Raw genomic sequence first — 21,585 nt, 5'->3', positions numbered from 1 at the left:
TGTTCTCCCAAGTTGCAGGTTACCTCTCCTCTTCAGTTCCTAATTTACGTTCATTGGGATGTTTCCATTTTAATCTGCCCAACTGAGATTCCCTTCCAACATCCTGCATTGTTACTCGCATTCCCGTTATCTGTTATGCCTCTGACAACTGCAACTTTAAGACAAACTGAAATTTAACATCACCTTCTTTTAAGTGGCTTTTCCTTAGCTCAGTTGTGGCCAAGATAGGGGAAAGGTAGCTGTTAATGATTTATAGGTTTGCTACAGTAGATAAGATTTAAATCTAAATTATAATAATATCTGAATATAAACTGTGAAATCATAATTATGCAAGCTTAAGACGGAAATTTGGGATAAAATGACACAAATGAGAGAAAAAGAAGGAAGCAGACATTCACAAGATTTAAGGTATTGATGCAATTGAAAAAGGAACAGTCATTTGAGTGCAAAATAGAAGGATATGGGATGAAGTAATAAATAGGAGCAGAGTTAGGTTTATGTGGACAGGAAAATATAGAAGTCATATAGTGTAAAAAAATTTGCTATATATCTTTTCATGGCTATCAGCATGTTATAAATTGTGCAAAGGCTGAAATCAAAAGCAAAGGAGTGACTGAAGAAAACCCTGGTGATTTAATGAGCAGATCTATAAAAATGCTATTTATCTGATGATGTTCAATGAGTCCTTAGCTCTGAAAATAGTCCCTAAACATCTTTTATCACGTGAGCAAAACAGGATTCACCTGTAGCAGGATGCTTTGTTAATACATTTGATTCCAGCTAGTAGAGTATGGTGGTTAGGTATCGTCATTGTTGCCCATACCAGTGTTCATACACACAAAGAATCATCCGTTAAGTAATGCAAAAAGTTGACAATATTACAAAAAAGAAGTAGAAAACAGGGAATAGTCACTAAAGTTGAGAAGTTAGATCAGTTGCAGAACTAATGGGTTATGTTCTAAAGAACTGTCATAGGCATTTTTGCAAGTCTTCATTTGGGGGCAAATGTGTTTGGCAAGTTGTAGATTGAAATAATAAATAGAGGGGAGTTCTCACAACCCTACTGAAAATCTCGGGGGGCATAAAATGTACAACTTCCTAAATATTTTCTGCTTATGATACTGCAACTCCCACCCCATAAACTACTCTCAAAGAATTAACATATTTCCTGTAAGTGGCAGATGGCTGCATAGGATATAGGGGGGACATTGCTTTTTCAAGTGCTGTTCATGTGGCAGGTGCATCATTTCAAACTGCAGGTATTCAGATGAAAGGTCTTGGCAGCACAGTGTGGCACGAAAATGGTCACTGAGAAGTGTGTGAGCTGGAAGGAAAACTGTTTTTAAAGTGAGGAAAACTAAAACTGTATTTTCTCCAGGATTAGTTCTCCAATGAAAGTGGGTGTTAGGAAGCAGATCCTGGGTCTGGGGCTAGGCCTGACATTTTGATAATTTTTGCAAAATGCAGTGTTCAAACAAAGCGTATTTTCAGGTTGTACTTAAGAATCTTTTACATCATATTAACTGTTAGTTAACTCCTACTTTCTTTGCTATGCTTGCAGTGTATTTGTGCTGTTTGTTCATCAGTAGCTGTTGAATAACAGATTGTCTACATGCTAATTGTAGAATATTAACAATGTGTATAAAGAGCATCGAGGAGAGAGTTCAGATCAGCTCAAATAAGTCTCCTAAAAGCTGTTGCTGCTCTGAACCTGCATAGGTCCTTGCCAAACCCTGTGATCTTTCAACATCAACCTGGGAGCACCCATCACACAGGCTCCCCAACTTTGTGTTGTTAATTCCAGCAATTTTCCACTGGCGCAGTCAAGACTAGGCAGCACTGAGACAGGCACATAAGGGAGAGCCCCTGCTTCAAGGACAAGACCATATGGTAGTATGTGACTGCAACACTGAAGCAGAGCAATAGATATCAAGTGGCATGTTATTTTTACCTTAAAGTATGTTAGTCTCTATATTTATCTAGTTCATGTGCTTTTGCACGCTAAATTCTGTGTTAAGAGAATATTATTAAAATGGTGAAGTTAGGAAATGCCTAGCAGGCTCTGCACAGTAAGAGGCATAGTTGGAGATAGTGTTATTTTGTGGGTACAGTGAGATAACGCTGTCCTAAAGAACTATTTTCTCTTCCTGTCCATCTCACAGAGTTTGTATGTGGTGTGGGGCAGGTCACTAACACCAGTCATCTGCACAAGGAGTCAGCGGCTGCTTGTATTGACATCTTTTTCTCCTCTAACCCCCATCTGATTTGTTCTTTATTTTCTGGATGCCAAAATGAAGCCCCTGATGTCTGACTATACTGATCTTTTCAGTGGTACCTAGTCTTGAGGAGCTGTAGAAGCATATAGATGATGCTGTAAAATGCTACGTATTCTTAAAAAAACAAGATCGTTAAGCATCTCATATTGGGCATTCACAATTGATGGACGCTTTCAAACTTCTCTGCTTCTGTAACAGTAAATAATTCCTTACCGTTGCCTCACAGAGCTGTTGTTGAGGTAAGTTAATTAATGTTCGGAAATGTCCAATAGTCAGGCAATTAGCACCCCACAAAGGTCCTAGAAAGGACTGATCATCCTGTCTTCAGAACAGTGTTTGAATAGTGCACAGTAAATAAAGCTTGGGGATGCATAAGAACAAAATAGGTTATTGAATAGCTGTTCACTGTGTTGCACTGTCTTTCTGGGGTAAAGCGTAAGATCTAGATGGAGAACAGTAGCATATTATGACATAGGGATGACAGACCTCTAGGAAGGAGCTTTTGGGGGCTCTGGGATCTGCTGGAAGCAACTTCAGCCTGTCTTGCATTCCTAAGACCGCCTTCCAACAAGACATCTAGATTTGGGCCTGAAATATAGTTTCCCCTCATTTGGTATTGAGATGCCTTTCTATTTCATGTGGCTGGAAGTCACAGATAAATGAAGAAGCCTGGAGCCCTGGATTCCTTCCATAAGCCTTTCTGATCCATAAGCATGATCATAAGGTTGATGAAATAGCCTAGTGAATTGTCACTCATCTATTTACTTAGATTTGTCCCTTCACGGCTCCCTGCATTCCTCCGTGGCTTTTCCTGCTTCTCTTGTGCTGTGATGCCAGGGGGGAGCTGGCAAGGAGTCAGAACAGACAGCCCATGGCAGCTTAGCAGCAGGGAAAGCACTAGCGTGTGCTAAAAAACAGCAGCTCCTGTTTTTAACGGTCTTCAATTGCCATGGGCAGCCAGGGGAGCCTACTGCTCTGAGCGGCTACCTGAAAAAAATTGGGCTCGTGATGCAGAGATAAGAAGAGGAGCAAAACAGGCAGCTGAACAGATCCTGAAAACTAAAACTGATTGCAGAATAATAAAAAATGTTCCAAATGCAGAATTTTAACATGTTTCAGTTAACATTTTGAGATGCAAATAATTTAAATCTTCTGGCTAGAACACATGATTTTCCTACAAGAAAGATCCTACCTCATACAAACATGCATAACTTTTTAATCCAAATTTAATGCTGAAAATGGCATAAAAAATGGACATTCAGGAGACACCAACCAACTTCAGTATATTCTGCAAAAGAAGCTTGATATCTGGGAAGTGTGACAAACTAGGAAGTTATGAATTTTACTGGTTTGTAACAAGGGCTTACTCTGTGGCTGTAGAGAAAGAAAATGACTTGTTCTTCTGTAAAATGGGAACATTAGCATGTGTTTATCTACTGTGCAGCAGTATAGAAATGATCAGTTAACATTTGCACAGATGTTTGATTAATAAAGCACTTGGCTCAAATGAAACACCTCAGATAATATTTTGATTTTTGGTTTGTATCTAGAAACAGGAATAAAAGTCTCATACATAAATTCCAGCCATCAGATTATAGACCTTTTCCAAACTAATTTGTGATTAAAAGCTACCAAGTAAATAGCAGTAGGAACACAGTTAATTTGGTATACTACCATATGGTTGCTAAATGCAACTCTCAGGAGGTTATAAAATTAATCAGTTTTTACAAGTCACCTGTATGCAACATGATTACTTTTACACAGCTGTAATTAAAAGTAATGACTTTTTTATAATGTCAGATATCCTGGAGTGGATCTCTTCCAATATGTTTATTTCCTTGATACGTAGATGAACCATGGTCTCTGACTGATTCTGACTAAATCTTGCACAGTGTATGTCACTTTGATTTGTTGCACACTCCACTGTAGTTTAGGGATCATTAGTTTTGCTGAACCTAAAAAAATTCATGCTGCAGTCTCCTTTATCACTGAAAAGGCGGCTGTAGAAGTTTCTCCATTTATTGCCTGGAAGTTTTGTAGCAAAGAACTAGTTTGAGAAAGTTGTTTTGGGTGTTGTTTTCAGTTATTTGGGGCTAGTGTTCATGACTTCTTTCTCTTTTTCTTGCTGTGATTTTCTTCAAATTTTCTTCAGACTACAGCCCGTATTTTATCAATAGATCATCTCCTTGTGTCTGTGAACACAGCTGAAACTGAAACATGTCCAACATTTCTCTGACTTTGCTTGCAGATCATTTCTGTCCATCCTACATGGGTAATAAGCATCGAAATGCAAAGACATGCAGACTAAATCAAGATTTGTTAGTCCAGTAGCATAATAGGTCTCTGAAATAACATGTCCAACTTATAATGCAGTTTATAAAGTTGTATATATTAGCAGAAGAATCATCCTCTATTTAAAATACAGGACAGTGATTATTCTTTATATCTTTTCTGTTGTTTGAATTCTGTAACTGAGCACTCCAAGAAGGAGTAATAATTTCAAGAAGTAGATATTTACCGTTATTTTTAAACGCTATTGTGGCAAGGGCCTGATAATCTTCTAATCTTCAGATTTTTTTGAACAGAAAAGGAACTACAAATACAAGCCACAAACTTGGCAGCATGAATGTGTAAAATATGAAAGAAAGGGAAAGACTTTTTGTTTGGAGATAAATGCAAAACAGCTAAATAGTTTCTATTCTAAAAATAAAATCATGTGGCAAGTGCTTAATAGCAGTAACAGGATAGATTTTGTCGTTCTTTTATGTGAAGTGAGGTAAATGTTGGAGTAGCTATGAAGATGGATGATAGCAAAAAGCCCCTTGAGAGTCAGCTATCTGGAGAGATGTTTTGGCTTCATAGAAATTCAAAAGTATTCTGTTCTGTAGCACAGATTTGTGAAGAGAAATGTAGTAATTGAGAAATTACATTTTGTCAGACTCTTCCTTGATATGAATTCTGATTTCTGGAGTACTTCAAATTAGCTGTAGGATCCTCTTCAGAGGTGTTTTTTTTTTTTTTTTTAATAGCTTCTAAATATGGAAAAACAGCATTATAATTTGGGTCCTAAGCAAGTTGGACATCCCTCAGGTAGTGCCATCAAAATGTCATTAGAGACATCAGGTGCTGCGCTTAGGTTGGATCTGGTAATGGAAAGGTCAGAGGTTGGCTTACACAGGGGCTGTATCCTCTGGCCATGGCCTGCCGAAACAGTCAAGCACATGCTTACCTCTGATCTTAAGGGTGCTTTCAATGGGGCCAGGCTGAGACTCAGTTAACGGGTGTCACTGGATAAAAGCCAAGGGTTTTTTAATACCTTGCAAGGAAAATACTGTGCAGTCATGTCCAGTGCCTCAAATTGTTGTTTCTCCTTTTCTGGGCTATGCACTTGTGTTACATCTGAAATCTGGGTGGGGATGGAGTTAAAAGAAAAGTACTTTGTGCAAAGTGGTTTTGTGTGTTCTGTAGAAGTGACTCAGGGAAGAACTTAAGTTCCCTTAAGTTTTGTATCTAAAATTTCACGGTTCACTCATTCTTCCTCAAAATAGCTCAATTTTTCGCTGCAAGCCAGTGAGAGAATGGGCCATAAACAAGCTCTTTATTTCATTTGAGATCAGGGTGTACCTCAATAATCTCTGAAATCTGAGAATATTAAAAAAGCCAGATGTCTGCTTTTTTGAATGACCTGTTTGCTTTACTTCATTTTTCCTCCTCCTATTTAGTTTCCAAAAAAAGCACGTATTAATATGAGTTAAGGTGATTTCATGCTTGTCATTCTTTCTGTTAATCATGCTTTAAAAACTTTATAAAAACCTTTAGTGTCTTGTGGAAAATTAAGTATAAAAGTATTGCTGGGTGTGGAGGGAAAGGCATGGAAAAAACATGATTTACTCATCTAGGAAATATGGTTTGGAGCTGTAGGCTCCACTTTAGATTAACCTTTTGTGTTAGTGAGTACAGAAGCCGGGGAAGTTTGTAAAATTTAAAGTCCAGCAGCAAGTGAGTTAATGCTGATTTGAAGTGTAGGGATTTGCTTCAGAGAGATGAGTCACCCTCGGTAGCAAGCTGTAGGTACATGGTCATTCAGAGTGACACACTGGAGAGATGACTCGCTTGACGTTTTGGAATAAAGAATGTAACTTGGAAACTGGTGATATATCACATATGACACAAGGGTGAAGCAGCGCAGCCCATAGGGGTTATGACATGTTTCTGCACATATTCAGACTTGATCTTTCCAAAATAGCAGAATGCAGCTATATCTAGAAAAGCCAAGAAGGATCATGTTTGTTCTGAGAACTACTGACTTGGGAGAGCACTAAAAATTATATGAAGGTTGTTAATTCATTGAGCTGTAAGAATGTCTGAATTAAGAAAGGGCAAGCAGCCTTTAAGCGTCAGCTCTGTCTCTCCTTCTTTCGTAAGAATTTGGTATCTGGCTCTGAACCACCTTTGAGAAATAGGGAGTTTTTAGCTACTTCTGAACAAGTATTTAGACTTGAATTATCAAAGCAAATATGCAGTAACCTGATTCTCAGTGCAGCTGATCTTTGAATGACTGGTCTGTGTACCACATAAAAGAAGTCATTTACGACACAAAAAGCTTATTTTACTTTGACCTCTGTTTCAAGTGAAGTTTTTTTTTTTTTTTTTTTGTCAGTTCGGTAAATCATACCTAATTAGAATGCAGCTTTCTAAGGTATCTTAATTTACTTCTTCAACAAGGAGCATTCAGTAAAAGAAGTGTTCTCTTTTTCTAATACTTTTGGCCATATCATGCACTGCATCAATTGCACCTGTATGGAAGGCAACAAATTCTGTAAGCCACAATTTTGGGAGTATGTGAAGTCATCTGTGGGTAAAGAAAGAGGAGGAGATAGCTGCTTAATTTAAATTTCTGGAGTCCATCCTTCATTACTAGAGTTGCTGCTGAGATCTGTTGCAACCTGATGCTCTCTCAGCTAATGCACAGCCAGAAGTTTCTCTGCTAGGTGTTGAGTAGCTCAACATTAACATGCTCACAAAATCCCTCAAATGGGGAGCTGTGGCTGTAGGAGACAAACTTTCTCCATATCTCACTCACTTTCACACTGGTGGGGAGTCTGAGGAGCAACATAAAGGACAACATATGTTGAGGTACAGTGGAATATAAGCCATACCTTCCATGAACTAAACCTGCTATTTCAAAATACCAGGTTTGAAAGATATCTGCATCTGCCTATTAATTTATGACTGAACAAGTATTAATCATAGGTTTTTAGAAACAATGAACTTTCACTGAACATAGCAGAATATGTATTTCTTTAATCTTTAATCTGTTTGGTCTCTGCACAAGAGCTCTGGAAAAATATTACTAACACGAGAGCTGTTTTCTCTAACTTCTCCCCTTAAAATCATGTTAACTGTTTACTTTATAGTAAATGAGAACCTGGTGTGGTTTAAAAAAATAAAAAGAATAAATGCAGTCTCAGCAAAAAAGCGTGGTATAATGTTGAAAATCAGTCTTGTTGAAAAGTGGTTGAAAATACAGTGGATGACCTTATGTCAACAGTGATTTTGTAACTGGACTTGGACTGACTTTAAGCTGCCTGCTTTGTCCCAGATCTTTCAGGACCACAGTCTCTTGCTTCCCAAATCAAATATTCCAATATGAATGATAAGGATTAAATACACTGAACCATCAAAACAAAGTTAATGATTCTCAGACAAATGCTGATTTCGTTTGCTTATGATCTCTGAGTGAGGGGTATTCTTTGAGTATTTTGCCTCTAGCAGTAGCTGTATTTCAGTAGAGGTTCAAACCAAAGGATATGAAACACATTTATCTTTTGGACCCCCAGAAGTGCACCATTCTTGGGAACATATGTCTAATATGAAATATCTGGTTTTCACTCAACTCTACTACACCCACTGAAACCAGAAAAACACTTGAAATTTATGTCATGAAAGTAGAAGATGTTCTAGAGAAAGCAGCAATGTCAGCTGCAAGTACGTACACCTTTTTTTAAAAAAGGTGAGGATGCCACAGAGAGAAAAGCAGTCTTGAAGCAATTCTAGAAATATCATGACTTGCGATAATTCTATCCCAGGCATTACTAAAATTCTAGGCAATTCATATAAAATTCTGAATGAATTACTTGTGGCAAATTGCTTTTATAGATGATGCTGTCACTGTTTCTGTAAAGACAGCATATGTAAAACCCAGTCATGACCTTGTCACGCAAACAAGAAGATGATCTTTGTTCTACCCAAACATTTTTACAGGTGGACTACAGAAAATACTGTCTCTTTTTAATACAGTAAGCTTATTTTAAGTAATATGCATTTTTACAAATATTGTTGAGATTTCCCAAAACAAGAATTTTTTTAAATTTAGTGTTTCACCATCCTCTTGTAGCTCACTCTTCATGCACTGTGTGGAAAGAACATTTCCTTTTGAGTTAGTTTCTGCAGTGATTTTTGAAGCTCGTTCAGTAAGGAATTGTCTGTTGGTGTGATGAGAATTTAAGAGATTTTATAAATTAATGCTTTATATGTTAGTATCAATAACTCCTTCCATCTGTCCAAAATATTCACACACTTGAGCAGCCATAGATCATCATCTGAGTATTTCTAAACTTCTGTAATCTGAGAAATTTTCATATTCAGATGTAGGTTTTTATATTTAGAAAGGTTAATAAAGCCCAAGGTAAAATCTTAATCTGGATTTAAAATGCATTAGAAGTATTTGTCCTCTCCCTACACTGTTTACACCACAATGATTTCTTATATTTTCTTTCTTAAGGCCTTAACTTATCTGGCTGTTACTAGTACCAGCGCTTGTCATCAGAATTCATCTTTGTCTCTGCTAAGTTCAGAAGGATAAATTAGACTTTATTGGACATATTTTACTATGAATTGGACAGACACAAGAAAGAGTCTAAGACTCTAAAGATTTGTTTATGTTTTCTAAGTAAATTGTGATGATATTCTGTGTGTCATTTTTCTATACAGCTTCTGAACACAGATGATGCTAAAGAGTAGAACAAAAGGAAGTGGTAAATTACAGGCAATTAATGCCATTCATTTTATTCATGAGCAACATTCTTTGATCAAATTTCTTTACCGTGAGTCCAAAAAAAAAAAGGATATTGCAAGCCTTATTTGACAGTAATTGAACATATTCCAGAATTGGTATGTTTTGTAGAAATCATTAAGTAGTTAATCTGTGTATTTGTGAAAGATGTGTTCTGCAGTGCTTATGGTTAAATCTAGTAAAATTAGCAAGATTAATGTATGTTCATTTTTATTGAGAGATGAGACTTGGCCATGAGTTTTGTGTAGCCCAAATGTGTTTGATCCTAGCCTTATAGTGTCCATAATGTCTGTAGCTTCACAAGGGAGACAAGTTTCCCTGTCTGCATTGGGAATTTGATGATATGTGGCTTGACAGAGGTAAAGATTTTTTTGCAGCTTCTAACACAGAGAAGCTTTTTGCTCACTTTAGGGATGCATGTATACCTTTACATGTAAATCTGCAGTTAACAAAAAATTCCAGAAAATCTGCTTGTACTCTGATGCGATGATTGGCCATAGGATTCTTGTCCGCACACAGTAAAATAGTTAGGGTAGTCCTCATGGGGAAAGTGAGGGTAGGAAGAGATGCAAGAGGTCCAAGCCAAACCAATTCAGACTGTCCACCCATTCAGCTGAATCAGCTGATGCTGTGGCAGAGAAAAGTACCTACGTTACTCTCATCCCAACTCTGTTACGGAAGTTCAAAAACTGTCTATTCTTCAACTGTCTGATTGTATTTTAAAACATAAGGAGTTTGGAATGGAAATACAGGAAAAATACTATAATTGTTTACATAAAATAAAACAAAGCTTTTTTGGAGTCATGCATTTTTAGTACAAATAGTTTTGCATGTCAGCCATGTCGTATAAAGTGTTGTTTCCTTTATACTGTTGAACCTTCCTCCCAGCAAGCATTTTGTAAAATATTTGAATAGAAAATAAGCATGAAAAGAGTTTAAATCAATTCCTTTTTACAATTTAAAGTAATTAAGTACTTTAAATATTCAAACACCTTTGTAATCTTTTTCACCTCTTAATATCTTTAACTTGTCATATGTAGATATGTTTAATGTAATTTCATAGTATATTCCTAAAAATGTAATCTAGGTAGGATATTTTACAACATTGTAGCCTTTGAAAATCTTTAATGTAGTTTTGAATCTCATTTCTGTATTTCCTGCACGTTTTCCAACACCGGACATCAACTTCTTCAGTATTGCAAAATGACTGATTTGGGTCAGAATTGCTGTAAAGTACAAATGATGTCAAAAGAATGAAAAAAACCTCATGATCTGATTTTTGCTAAGCAGTAACTGTATGTATAGCAATTAAAATATTGTTACAGAACTCTGTGGTGTGCAGCTTGCGTAGAATAACTGAAACTTCCTGCAACCTTGTGCCTTATTTGCCAGATTCCAAAAGATCGACTTAATTTGTGTAGGATGAGAAACATTGCTGTTTGCCAGCCTGTTGTTATTCAGTGCTTTGTCTTGATCCAAAGGAAACTATTGGACCTATTCTGGAGACCTGTGGTCTCCAAAGTCTCTACAGGCATGTGGGTAAATAAGTGGATAAGAACTACATAATAGAATTACAACAGCTGTGTTAGGTTCTCACTTACATTAATATGTGATCAAACTTGTAAACTGGATATGTTGAGGAAAAATTGAGTTCCATGTGAGATAAGAGCCTGGTTGTCAACTTGTGTATCTCTAAGATATTGTGCTATATTTTACCTCTCAGATTGTTACCGGAGAATGTGGGAATGGACATCCCCTTTGCTGAGGGTGTATTAAGCCCCAGTTCTACAGAAATGAGGCCTGGTAAGAGAAGCTCTTACTCATTATCTTAATTATATCTACTTCCCTTGGCATTTAATTATGCAGTGAGAAGATGTTTCTGTGCTGCTAAGGAATCAGTGTTAAAAAGAAAAAGTGTTAAATTTGCTTTATTTAATTAATTCTGTTCTTCACTTGACAAGTGATAATTGTAGTGTGCCATCTATTTTCTCTTGTGAATTGTTTTCATCCTTCTGTTTAGTTCTTGTGATGTTTAAGCAGTCTTGTTTATCTTGTATTTGACTACAATCTTAGTGAACTGAACGAGCATTAGAATATATTATTTCAAACATAACAGTTTAAAATGCAATGGCAAGTGGCAAAGCTGTACCTAACTTTTGTCTTACTGAAGATTACTTTTGTTTAAGACCAATTATGAGACTCAAAGGTATTTTTATTTTTGTTACTGTATTGAATATCATACCATATAGTTAAGACTAAAGACATAGGATCCTACTTGTAAATCAACACCGCTGGAATGGCAGCAAGTGCATAACAAAACAGATACTTAACAGGAACATTTCACTTGTATGAATTTCTCACTCATTCAGCAATGTGCTGGTTCAAAGCTCAAATGATTTGCTCTTTAAACACTCAAACACTGTGGTTTAGAAGCATGTCTGAAGCTTGTTTTTTGGCTGACTATTATTAAAACATGTAATCTGGGTGCTATGTAATTTAAGAGCCTTCAGCTACATCTGCCATTTCTGTAGATGTTTCTTTTATTTTTTTACACATTAATGTGTGATATTGGTGTTTTATATCAGTTGGCCTTAAATGGCTTGCTGTTACTAAAATTGCTCTGTTCCAGTATATTTGAAGGTGATTCCTAAGTATTTGGGAGATGACTGGTATGCAGAGGAGATAAAGTTTGTTTTTTCTTCTTCTTTTTTCAGAACCTCCCAATTCTCTTGATCTTAATGGCTCCCATCCCAGAAGAATAAAGCTCACAGCTCCAAATATCAATCTCTCTTTGGACCAGAGTGAAGGGTCTGTACTTTCTGATGATAATTTGGATACGCCTGATGAAATTGACATCAATGTTGATGACCTTGACACTCCTGATGAAGCAGATTCTTTTGAATACACTGGACAAGGTAATGTTCTAGTCTATACTTGTAGTATAGATAACACAAAGAAGCATCTCTGTTTCATCCTGTACTGTTTACATGATCAGGCTGATCAGGCTCACATTTGTAACACCATGAGTATGGTTAATGCATTTTAGATTTAATGTAGGGTTTCCAGATGTTTTTATTTTCTGCTATTTTAAATCTTTCTTCCCCCTTGTAAAGCAATGTATTTCTACTTATGCAGACTGCAGAAAGAAATGGTGTAGCTGATCTTCTGATCAAACAAATTAAGAAGAGCTGCTTGGAGACATTCAAACTTCAAAGTCTCTGTCCAGTAGAAATCATAGGACTTGTCTGAAAAGAGTCTTTTCAGGAAAGGAGAGGAAAGAGAAAGGGACTGCTGTCTGGCCTGGAGAACACCAGGTGCTGACTGCACCTTTGATGACCAGCTCTAGGTTACAGTTACACCAGTAGAACTTTGGTATATAATGGTGTACAAAATATATTGGTAGAACTGGAAAATCTTATCCCAAAGTATCTCTTGTCATTATTTCTCTAGATTTTGCTTTGAAGTTTGCCAGAATGTAGTTATTTTATACTGATTAGTAATATTCTGAAGTTCAGGTGCTATGTGTATACTATTCATTTTTCGTAATGATGACTAAATGCCCCAGTCAAGTTTTGCACCCAGCCACCCTGGACAAAAGTTGCACCAAAGAGCTTGCAGTATGTACACAAAGTGGACACAGCTTGGTGTGAGAAGTCTTTTGTTATTCCTGTGTATGGTTGGAAAGCTGAGGTGTGGAAGGTATGCCTGCGTGCTATGATACAGCTAGCTCAGATCATGGAACAAAATAATGCAGTGTTCCACCAAATTAAATATCCCTTCTTATCAGGGCTAGTTGTTTGGTACAGATAAACCTTGAAGTATGTAACTTGTCTTGCTTAGGAAGAGACACAGATTACTCTTCCTTGGCATCTTAACCTTGAGGCAATGATTTCCTCTCATGTTATGTATAAGTGTCTTACACTGTTTTATTTGATTAATTTAACCTCATGATGAATGTAATAAGGTAATAATATTCATTCCTTGCTAGCAGCTGAAGGACTGTATAGGAATTGTATTTACTACTGTAAATACATGAAGATTGTAAGCTATTTGTGGGGAAAAATGAGTGTGACCATTTTACAGTCTACAACAGGGATAAATATTAAAATGGATACATTTAAACTGAATTTTCCCTTGCATTTAAATTCTCTATTGCTAATGAAACTCTCTATTGCTAGTGAGGTCATTATAAATTAAAAAATATATGATCTTTTGAGCATACAAGAACAATTGCATCAGCTTAAGTGATATTGCTAAAGAGGCATTACTGTGTACTCAGTCATGGATAAGCATCTTTAATGTCACTTCTCATTAGAAGGCAGAGTTCCTTATGGGCAGATGCAGAGCATGATGATGAGTTACTAGATGGTTGGAATATTTTGTAGCAAAGGTTAAAACTAACACACATACACACACACAGTAGTGTGTGCTTGCAATTTTAGAATCTTGTGACCATTGTGTGAGAGCAAAAATCTCTGCAATGGAACAGGTTTTTACCTCTAAGCCCTGAAGTAAATAAATTCAGCTCCAGTGATTTTGGTGACAATTGCATTTATGGCAAGCATTTCCCCCCATCTTTTTTTGTTGCTTTCTAAATGTGATGCTTCATTTGATTGCTAGAATTGGACCAATTTCCCCAGATTCCTAAAAGAATAAGAATTCAAGGTGCCTGTGTTTTCTGAGACATTTTTACACTTGTGTCTTAGATTGGTTTTGAAACATACTTACTTGGCAAAGAGCCCTCTACTTAGGTTAGCCAGCAACAAAAATAGAAAAGGAAAAAAATCATACTTTATCAAAATAGGTTGACAATAAAGAAAGGCTATATATTATGTGGATCCGATAGTCACAAGGACAAGTGTAGTCACAAGTTCAAGTGTAGAGTGGTTTATGTGCATGGTAAGTTAGGCTGTGTTATCTCTGTACTTCTATCACTCTGCTGTTGCCAGTACGCAAGTACTCCCATAATATCTCACAGGTCAGTGTTTCTGGAGTGTTGTATCACACCCAGTGAAGTAAATACATTGCTGCTGAGACTGTACAGAACGGTGATTTTTAGCTTGTGACCCTCAGACTAGAGGAGGTCCATTTGAACTGTAAAAAGCAAAATTCTTGTCATGATTCAAGAGTCCTCCCCATCACTAGAAAACTGATGGCTTTGTAAGTCAAAATATACCAAAACCTAAATTTAAAAGAATGCAGTTGTGCTGATTCTTCATCACCAATGTGCAAGAAAATGGGTGAGACTGGAAATACTAAAGTACTTGTCTTAAACTAGTGCCCTGACTTACTTGGGGATTGGTTAGTCATCACGTTCACGTTTATTATTTTGTCACCATGGCGTATACTAATACCTGAAATTGAAACATTCACTTTCACAACCAGCTCATGTTTCTGAGCTGAGCTTTTCATGATTATTACATTAGATGACAAGAAAAATTGCATTTATTGAAAACCATATGTACATAGAGGTGAAGTCCCCCCTCCCCCTTCAAACCAATCTTATTTGGAGTGTAAAAAGTGCTCATTATTTTATCTGCAGATGTTTGTTTCCCTTCTGAATTTCACACTAGTGCATCCTTCTCCGCAACATCAACACTCCAAGCAGTGCAGCATAGCCACTTCTTAGGAGAAGGTGATCTAGTATCATTTCTGCCCTTTGTCAGCTTCAAAAATAATTCATTTGGCTGGTTCCAACATTGTAAGTTTTCTCAGGGCCTTATTCTAGAACACCATTTGCAGTTTCACCAATAAACTTGAGCAGCAACCCCCCCAAAACAGTTTAGTCCGAAAGTTACCTAGCCCAGACTCTTCTCGCTAAAGCTATTCTGCCTGCTGTTCTTCTCTCCCTCAACTGTGCTCTTTCAACCCTCAAAGAACCAGCTGGCTAGACAGTTTTCCTAGGCTATTCTGAAAATCCCCTGTAGCAAATCCTTGTATCTGTTCTGAAAGCATTTGAGCTGTGTAATAGAGTCCTGTTAGTACCATATATCCTTGAAGGAACAGTGAGTCTGTGAGAACTTGTCAAAGTTTGCATAGTTCAATTGCTTGCATGCAGTCTTCATGTTTTTTCCCCGTGGTATCTTACAAGATTAATTTTGTACAAAATTGCATTAAAATATTTAGGTTCATTTTTTAAAATCTATTTTATAAGGTCGTTGCCAACATCATTGAATATGTTCTATTTCAAAAGCAAATGCCAAGTATATTATTAAATATTATAAGCATTGTACCCTGAGGACACATGAATACCTACCTCAGTTGCACAGTATATAATCTACTGAACAGCAGTTGTTAAACTGATTTGAATTACTGTACTTGAAAAAAGAGCTACCTTTTGCAGTCTATTCTTCACAACCTTCTATCTCCTCCAACTTCCCTTTATCTGCAGTTCCTAAGGAAAAAAGGCTTATGTGGTTCTGTCATGTACTCGTGTATATGCATGTTGGCCTGTCTGTTCCTTCCATCCTTATTTCCACCATTAATACATCTTGACATTGGTGCATTTTTAACTCATTGGCTGGTTTCTGTCAAATTTGACAATGAGGTAGGAGCTGAAATATAAGTTCGTTCTTGTGTGTTTCTTGCAGATAGGCATTAGGAAAAGAAGAAAATTAGTGATAAGTTCAGCTCTTGTTACACATCAGAGAATTCACCTTGGAGAAAGGGACTTTCCATCGGAATTTACCTCTTATTAGGAGCAGAGAATACAACCACAAGACAGGTGGCAGTGAAAACCAGACCTCATTAGTCCTCCTGTCACAGAACCACTTGTTTCCTCTCCTGTTTTCTCTTCCCCATTCCTGTTTTCTATTTGCTACTGTTCTATGAGACTTGCAGGCATTTTCTGAGATTGTGTCAGAGATAGTTGAATGTTTTTCCTTGTTCAGGCATGGCTGTTGCTTGAAGGTGTTTTTGACCTTGATATCTGAACCAAAAAGCAAGTGTGTGCTCAACCTAATACATATTAAAAAAAAAATAAAATTCAAAGCATGCTTTTTTGTTCTAACGAACTTGATATTCATGAGAAATTCATTGGAAATACTGGTAACTTTTGGCATTGAAATCAGTTCTACAAATTAATAATCAGTGCATATATGTGTGTATGTACATGTAGGCTATGTGTGTGTATATGTGTAATACATATGCAATATACATATCTGTTCCTGGTTTCATACAGATGAATAATTTAGTTTGTATGATAAATTTGTGTGTTTTATTGATCATATACCTCTGTTCATGCAAGTAGTTCAAGAAGCAGCATTAATCAGAGCAGAGGAATCCAGGGATAAAGCAATATGTAGGAGTACTTGAGGACTTCTACAAACATATTGTGTTCTTTACTTCTTTCGCTAATTGAAATCTTTTCTTTCATTTATTCCCAACTCTTCTTACAGCTCTCTTTGGTATTTTTAACTAACACACCTGATCTACTTTTTATGTATGCCATGCACATGTATGTATGCCATGCACGCACACGTGTTACCTCATTTATTGACTGTTACATGATCAAATTCTGCTCTTATTTATATCCTTGCAGATCCTGAGTAATGCTGTAAAAGAAAAATTGATTTTACTGGTTGTTTCAAATATATATATATAATAGAGAAAATGTGTAGGAACTTTACAATCAAGACATAATAAAAATACGTGAACTTAACCACAAGGCAAGGGTGCTCCAGCAGGAATTATAGTACAAATGATGAGAAAAAAAGTTCACAAAAAGAGCAGTATGTTGTATTCAATAACTAAAAAAGAAAATGAAGTAATTCTGGCTATGGACAGATTCAGTCTTCATGTCGCTTTTTATGTAACCAGCCATTAAGTTTAACAAAGTAGCATGCAGTAAAACATGTTGTAACTGCTGTCTTATCTATGTGCAATGAAAACGTAGGTTTTGTTAATGACTTTACAGCTTTTCCAAAGGTAAGAGTGTCCAGCAGAGAGCCTGTACTATGAGACTTCATAATCTCTTAAGAGCCATGCAGTTTATTGATTGTGGTCACTGGTGTTGTGGACTGCCTGTACCTGCTCCCTCATGTGTGCTGGTGTGAACAGCCAAATTGCTTGGATGCTCTGTACTTTGTACCTGGAAAGGAACAACTGGAAGGCCCAGAGGGAGGTGAATGATATGTTTAAGTTATCCAAGGTATGTTTAAGCATACCCCATTGCTGGAACAGATGAACCTGCATGTTCTTCACATTTGCTGGTACTAGCTGTGAAGAGATTGGAGAAGAGAAGTTGGAGGAGGGAGGAAGCAGTTGAAAAGCTGTAGCTCTTGGGTAATTTCTCACTAGACAATAAGGATCATTTGGTTCACTTTTAGCTTCGTATTTTGCATTTTAGTGTGGTTACCATACCAGCAGCACAAAGGTTTTTAAAGAGCTGCAATGCAGTAGCCAATCAGTTTTACTGACTTGATGAGTCTTGTGTGATTACCTGCAAAATGCAAAAATCCTTGGGCAGTATTCTGTATGGTCATGTTTGCTGCTGTTGTTATTACATTCATAATGATAAAAAGTTATTAAAAAAAAAAAAGAGAGAGACTTCTCATTTCATGATCAAATTCTGCTTTTATTTGTAACAGTGCAGATCCAGAATATTACTCTAAAAAGTCACTTGATTTCAGTTATCTACTTAAAATGTATTTAACAGAGAATATAGAAAGCCTTTGCATGAAGATGTAATATATGCAATTTTATTTTTCAGAACACCAGACAGCCGTTAAGGATGCTTCCCTGGAGGAGTCTGAATCAATTCCAGAATACACTGCTGAGGAGGAGCGAGAGGACAACAGGTTATGGAGAACAGTGGTTATTGGAGAACAAGAGCAAAGGATTGATATGAAAGTCATTGAACCTTACAAAAAGGTCATTTCGCATGGAGGTAGGAAAGCCCTGAGTACATTTTTTAGATTGAAGTGAAAAATCATGCTTTATTAAGCATGCTAGCAGGGAGAAAGAGAGTTTGTTTTTCAGCCATGCCTGTAAGCAATGAGTTGACTGACTCCCTCACATTACAGAAGCATTATAGTGTCTTAGAGCCCATATTCATGCTTATTAGGAAGAGAATGTCATGATAGAAGGAATTACAAGCTTCCTATATAAGAGTACCAATAAACAACTGGCATAGCCCTAATCTGAGCCATGCTGTTTTCAGCTTGGTCATAGGATGCTGATTCAAAAAATATTTTGAGCAGATACTGCCAGCTGGTGCTCTTAAGAAGCCTTCAAAAGAATAGAAGCCAAAGTCATCTGCTGGAAGCCTCCCAGAAGAGTATTTTCAGATAAACAATGCTTGCCCTGGCATCAGGACAAGTCTTTCCTGTTTTGTTAGGAGATCAGCCAGTGTCAGAGGTATAATCTGTACTTCTGTAGTAGCTTCTGTACTCACAGAAGTGGTGGCTGACATGGAAGGGCTTTGTAACCTTCACAGATGGACCATTCCTCTAAATTCAGTGCAGTGCTAAATTATTTTTGGAAGAGAAGGAAGGCCTTAATTTGAACTCACTTACTCTGGTATGGTCTCTAATTACACCAGTGAAGCAAATTGAGTTCATCCAAAGTAAAACTGTAGAAGAAAGATCAGAATGAATCAACCCTGTTTTCAATTCAGGGTGGCAATGAGTAATGCATACTTTAAATACAACACATTTTCGGCAGCAACAAATAAACTGAGATACATGTGTTAGTAATGATCTGGTAATTGTAGGCTAAAACTTCCTTTGAGCAAGAAAAAATCCTTTTATTCTATAGGAAAAAGTTCTTAAAAACTCCCTGCTCTAGATTACGGCAAAAACTTCCTGCACAAGGAAGTATGGTGTTCTGTGATGTGTGCTGCACATGGGTGCACAGATCCAAACAGGAGGAGTGTCTAAAGAAAAAATGTACTTTTCCTTGAGGCTTCCATTCCATGCTCCTGCGATTAAGCTGCCTAAGTTATTTTCTGTCATTTATAATTGTCAGCAGGTAGAATTTCACCAGCAGCTATTTTATATTCTTTCATGTAATTTGTTAACAATTATCAAATAGCATATCAAAGATAACATTTATTTTAAAGTAGGAAAATGGCCTCATATGCTTTTTATATTGTGTCCTTAGCTCATCTCTTAGCTCTCTTAGCTCTCTAATTTCCTCAGAGAATGCGTAGTTCAGTTATTACTAAGACATATATAAATTAATTCAAATGGGTAAATATCACCAAAGATATTGAGAGAAGAAAATAAAAACATTTAAGTGTCTTTTCCCTGGTAAATTCTTCTTTGGATTCTGGGAGGCTTTATTCGCCAAGCGTGACTCTTAAGTAGGGACAAGTTGCTCTAATCCTGCAAAAACTTAGGCGGGTAACTTAGCGTCTGAGGTAAGACTTGTGAGTTTATATGAACTTTCTTTTGACGTAGTGTTGTTGATCCATAACATAATTAAAACAGTCGTTTCTACTATATTTTGAGTGTTGGATCTTTATCTGGTAAAAACCAGTTTTGTTGCAAATGAGTTAACTAAATTATGCTTAATTATATCACCTGTGGATGTAATCCTCAAATTTTCTATGCGCTAAAAGCACCTGAACACAAGCCTACAGATGTTCAGGGTCCAGCTTTTATAAAAAATGAATAGCAGGAAGTCTTAGTGGATGGAGAAGTAGCCCTTAATCAAGCATTGCTTGGCTATTGAAAGAGGACCAGTTACAGTGCCAACTTCAGGACTCTCTGATGGTAACGGTAAGAACATAAGAATCCATGGGAGTGTAGGTCACTCAGTTTGGTCCTCAGTGTGAAATAATCAGGATTCAAATTTAGGTCTTCATGACTGATAAGCAAGTACTGTAAATCCTCTATTCACCATTCAGACTTCCTTGACTGGTTTCTTACACTATCACTGCTGTCCATGACTGCAATTCATTTGAGCAGTTGTAATGGAAAGAAAGGCTTAATTTCAGTGAAAATGTGTCTGTAATGAGGAACACCACAAGAAGTGTGAATTATAATGATTTAATGTTTACATTCAACTCTACGGTTTATCCTCTTCTTGAATGAAATAATTAAATTAGGCTGTTGAACCTGTCAAATTACCAAAACATAAATTGGCTGAGCCCGTAGTTTATGACAGTTGCCCTTCCCAAAAGGGGCAATATCTCACTCAGCACTCTTTTTGGAAATGATAGCCTTTTTATTTGGAGTAATGAATCTGTAGTAATTCCATTCTGCACACTTTCTGCTTCCCAAGGTAATGCATGCTAAGATATAGAGGGATATGTTTAACACCACTGTTGAGAACATTTGTATTAACTTGCTATTTTTTCAGCGTGCCTGATTTTTATTTGTCTGACATCTTTTTTTGTTAGATAGGAAAGTTCAATAAGTTCCTGGGCAAAATCTTACAAAGAATTGCTCAAATTTGACATAAAGGACATTAGATTACCTTTGCCTTCAAATGACAGTTGGTCAGTAGCTTAGCCATTGTAAAAGAAACAGTGTGAAACATAACAGTATATTCCAGGCCTCCCCTGGTTACACTGGAAAATTTTCCTGAAATTTAGCCATGTCAAAGGGAAAGAGGACTGGATTAAATTCTGTGTTTATGAAGTGGCAGAGCTCTTCATTGCAGTTGTGGATATTTAATCATTTTGATGTATAGACCATGGGAAAACTTTGGAGAGCTTGAACAGTTGTTACAGAATGATTGCTAGGCCTGTTCTATATGACGGTCCCTTTGGCTATACTTTAGTATTTTTGGAGCATTTTAGAGGGCCAGGAATCTTTCCTATTACCTCAAGATTAAGCACAGATTTTGCCTAAAATAAGTTACTCAGTCAGATCTGCTGTCCCTTGATGATTCAATGATCTACTGAACATTATTTCCTGCTTAATAGTAGGTAATGTTTAATTCAGAATCTAGGTGATAGCTACAAAATAGAAAAGAGGAGAGTAGATATAGCTTGACAGTCCAGGTGTGAGATTTCCTTCCACATATGTCAATGGAGAAATTTCTCAGTGATCTGTCTCTTTGTGTAGACTGACTGAGAATTTAGGCAAATGACTGTTACTAGCTTCTAGTGATGATTTAAAAAGCACCTCTCCCTTGGGTGAACATTCCTTGTCTACAAGCAAGTGTACAAAAAAGTGGTTTAAACTGATCTATGTCTTTTTCTTGTGTGTGCTGTTAGAGAGGTGGCAGCTGCACGTAATCTTTTTTCTTTACAACTGCAAACTGGTTTGTGTAGTTTTGTGGACA

General features: G+C 36.8%; 1 protein-coding gene across 1 annotated transcript in view; it reads left to right on the top strand.

Moving 5' to 3' along the window:
• PRUNE2 (prune homolog 2 with BCH domain) overlaps nt 1-21,585 on the top strand; it is a 143,527-nt gene that overhangs the window by 103,041 nt on the left and 18,901 nt on the right. Inside the window, exons 11-13 of the mRNA XM_067316050.1 lie at nt 11,075-11,154; nt 12,066-12,266; nt 18,062-18,238. Coding sequence (XP_067172151.1) covers nt 11,075-11,154; nt 12,066-12,266; nt 18,062-18,238 — 458 coding nt within the window. The remainder of the gene's footprint in view (nt 1-11,074; nt 11,155-12,065; nt 12,267-18,061; nt 18,239-21,585) is intronic.

This window comes from Apteryx mantelli, chromosome Z, assembly GCF_036417845.1.
Source record: "Apteryx mantelli isolate bAptMan1 chromosome Z, bAptMan1.hap1, whole genome shotgun sequence".
NCBI classification, from domain to species: Eukaryota; Metazoa; Chordata; class Aves; order Apterygiformes; family Apterygidae; genus Apteryx; species Apteryx mantelli.
This window is presented reverse-complemented; position numbering and strand designations above follow the sequence as displayed.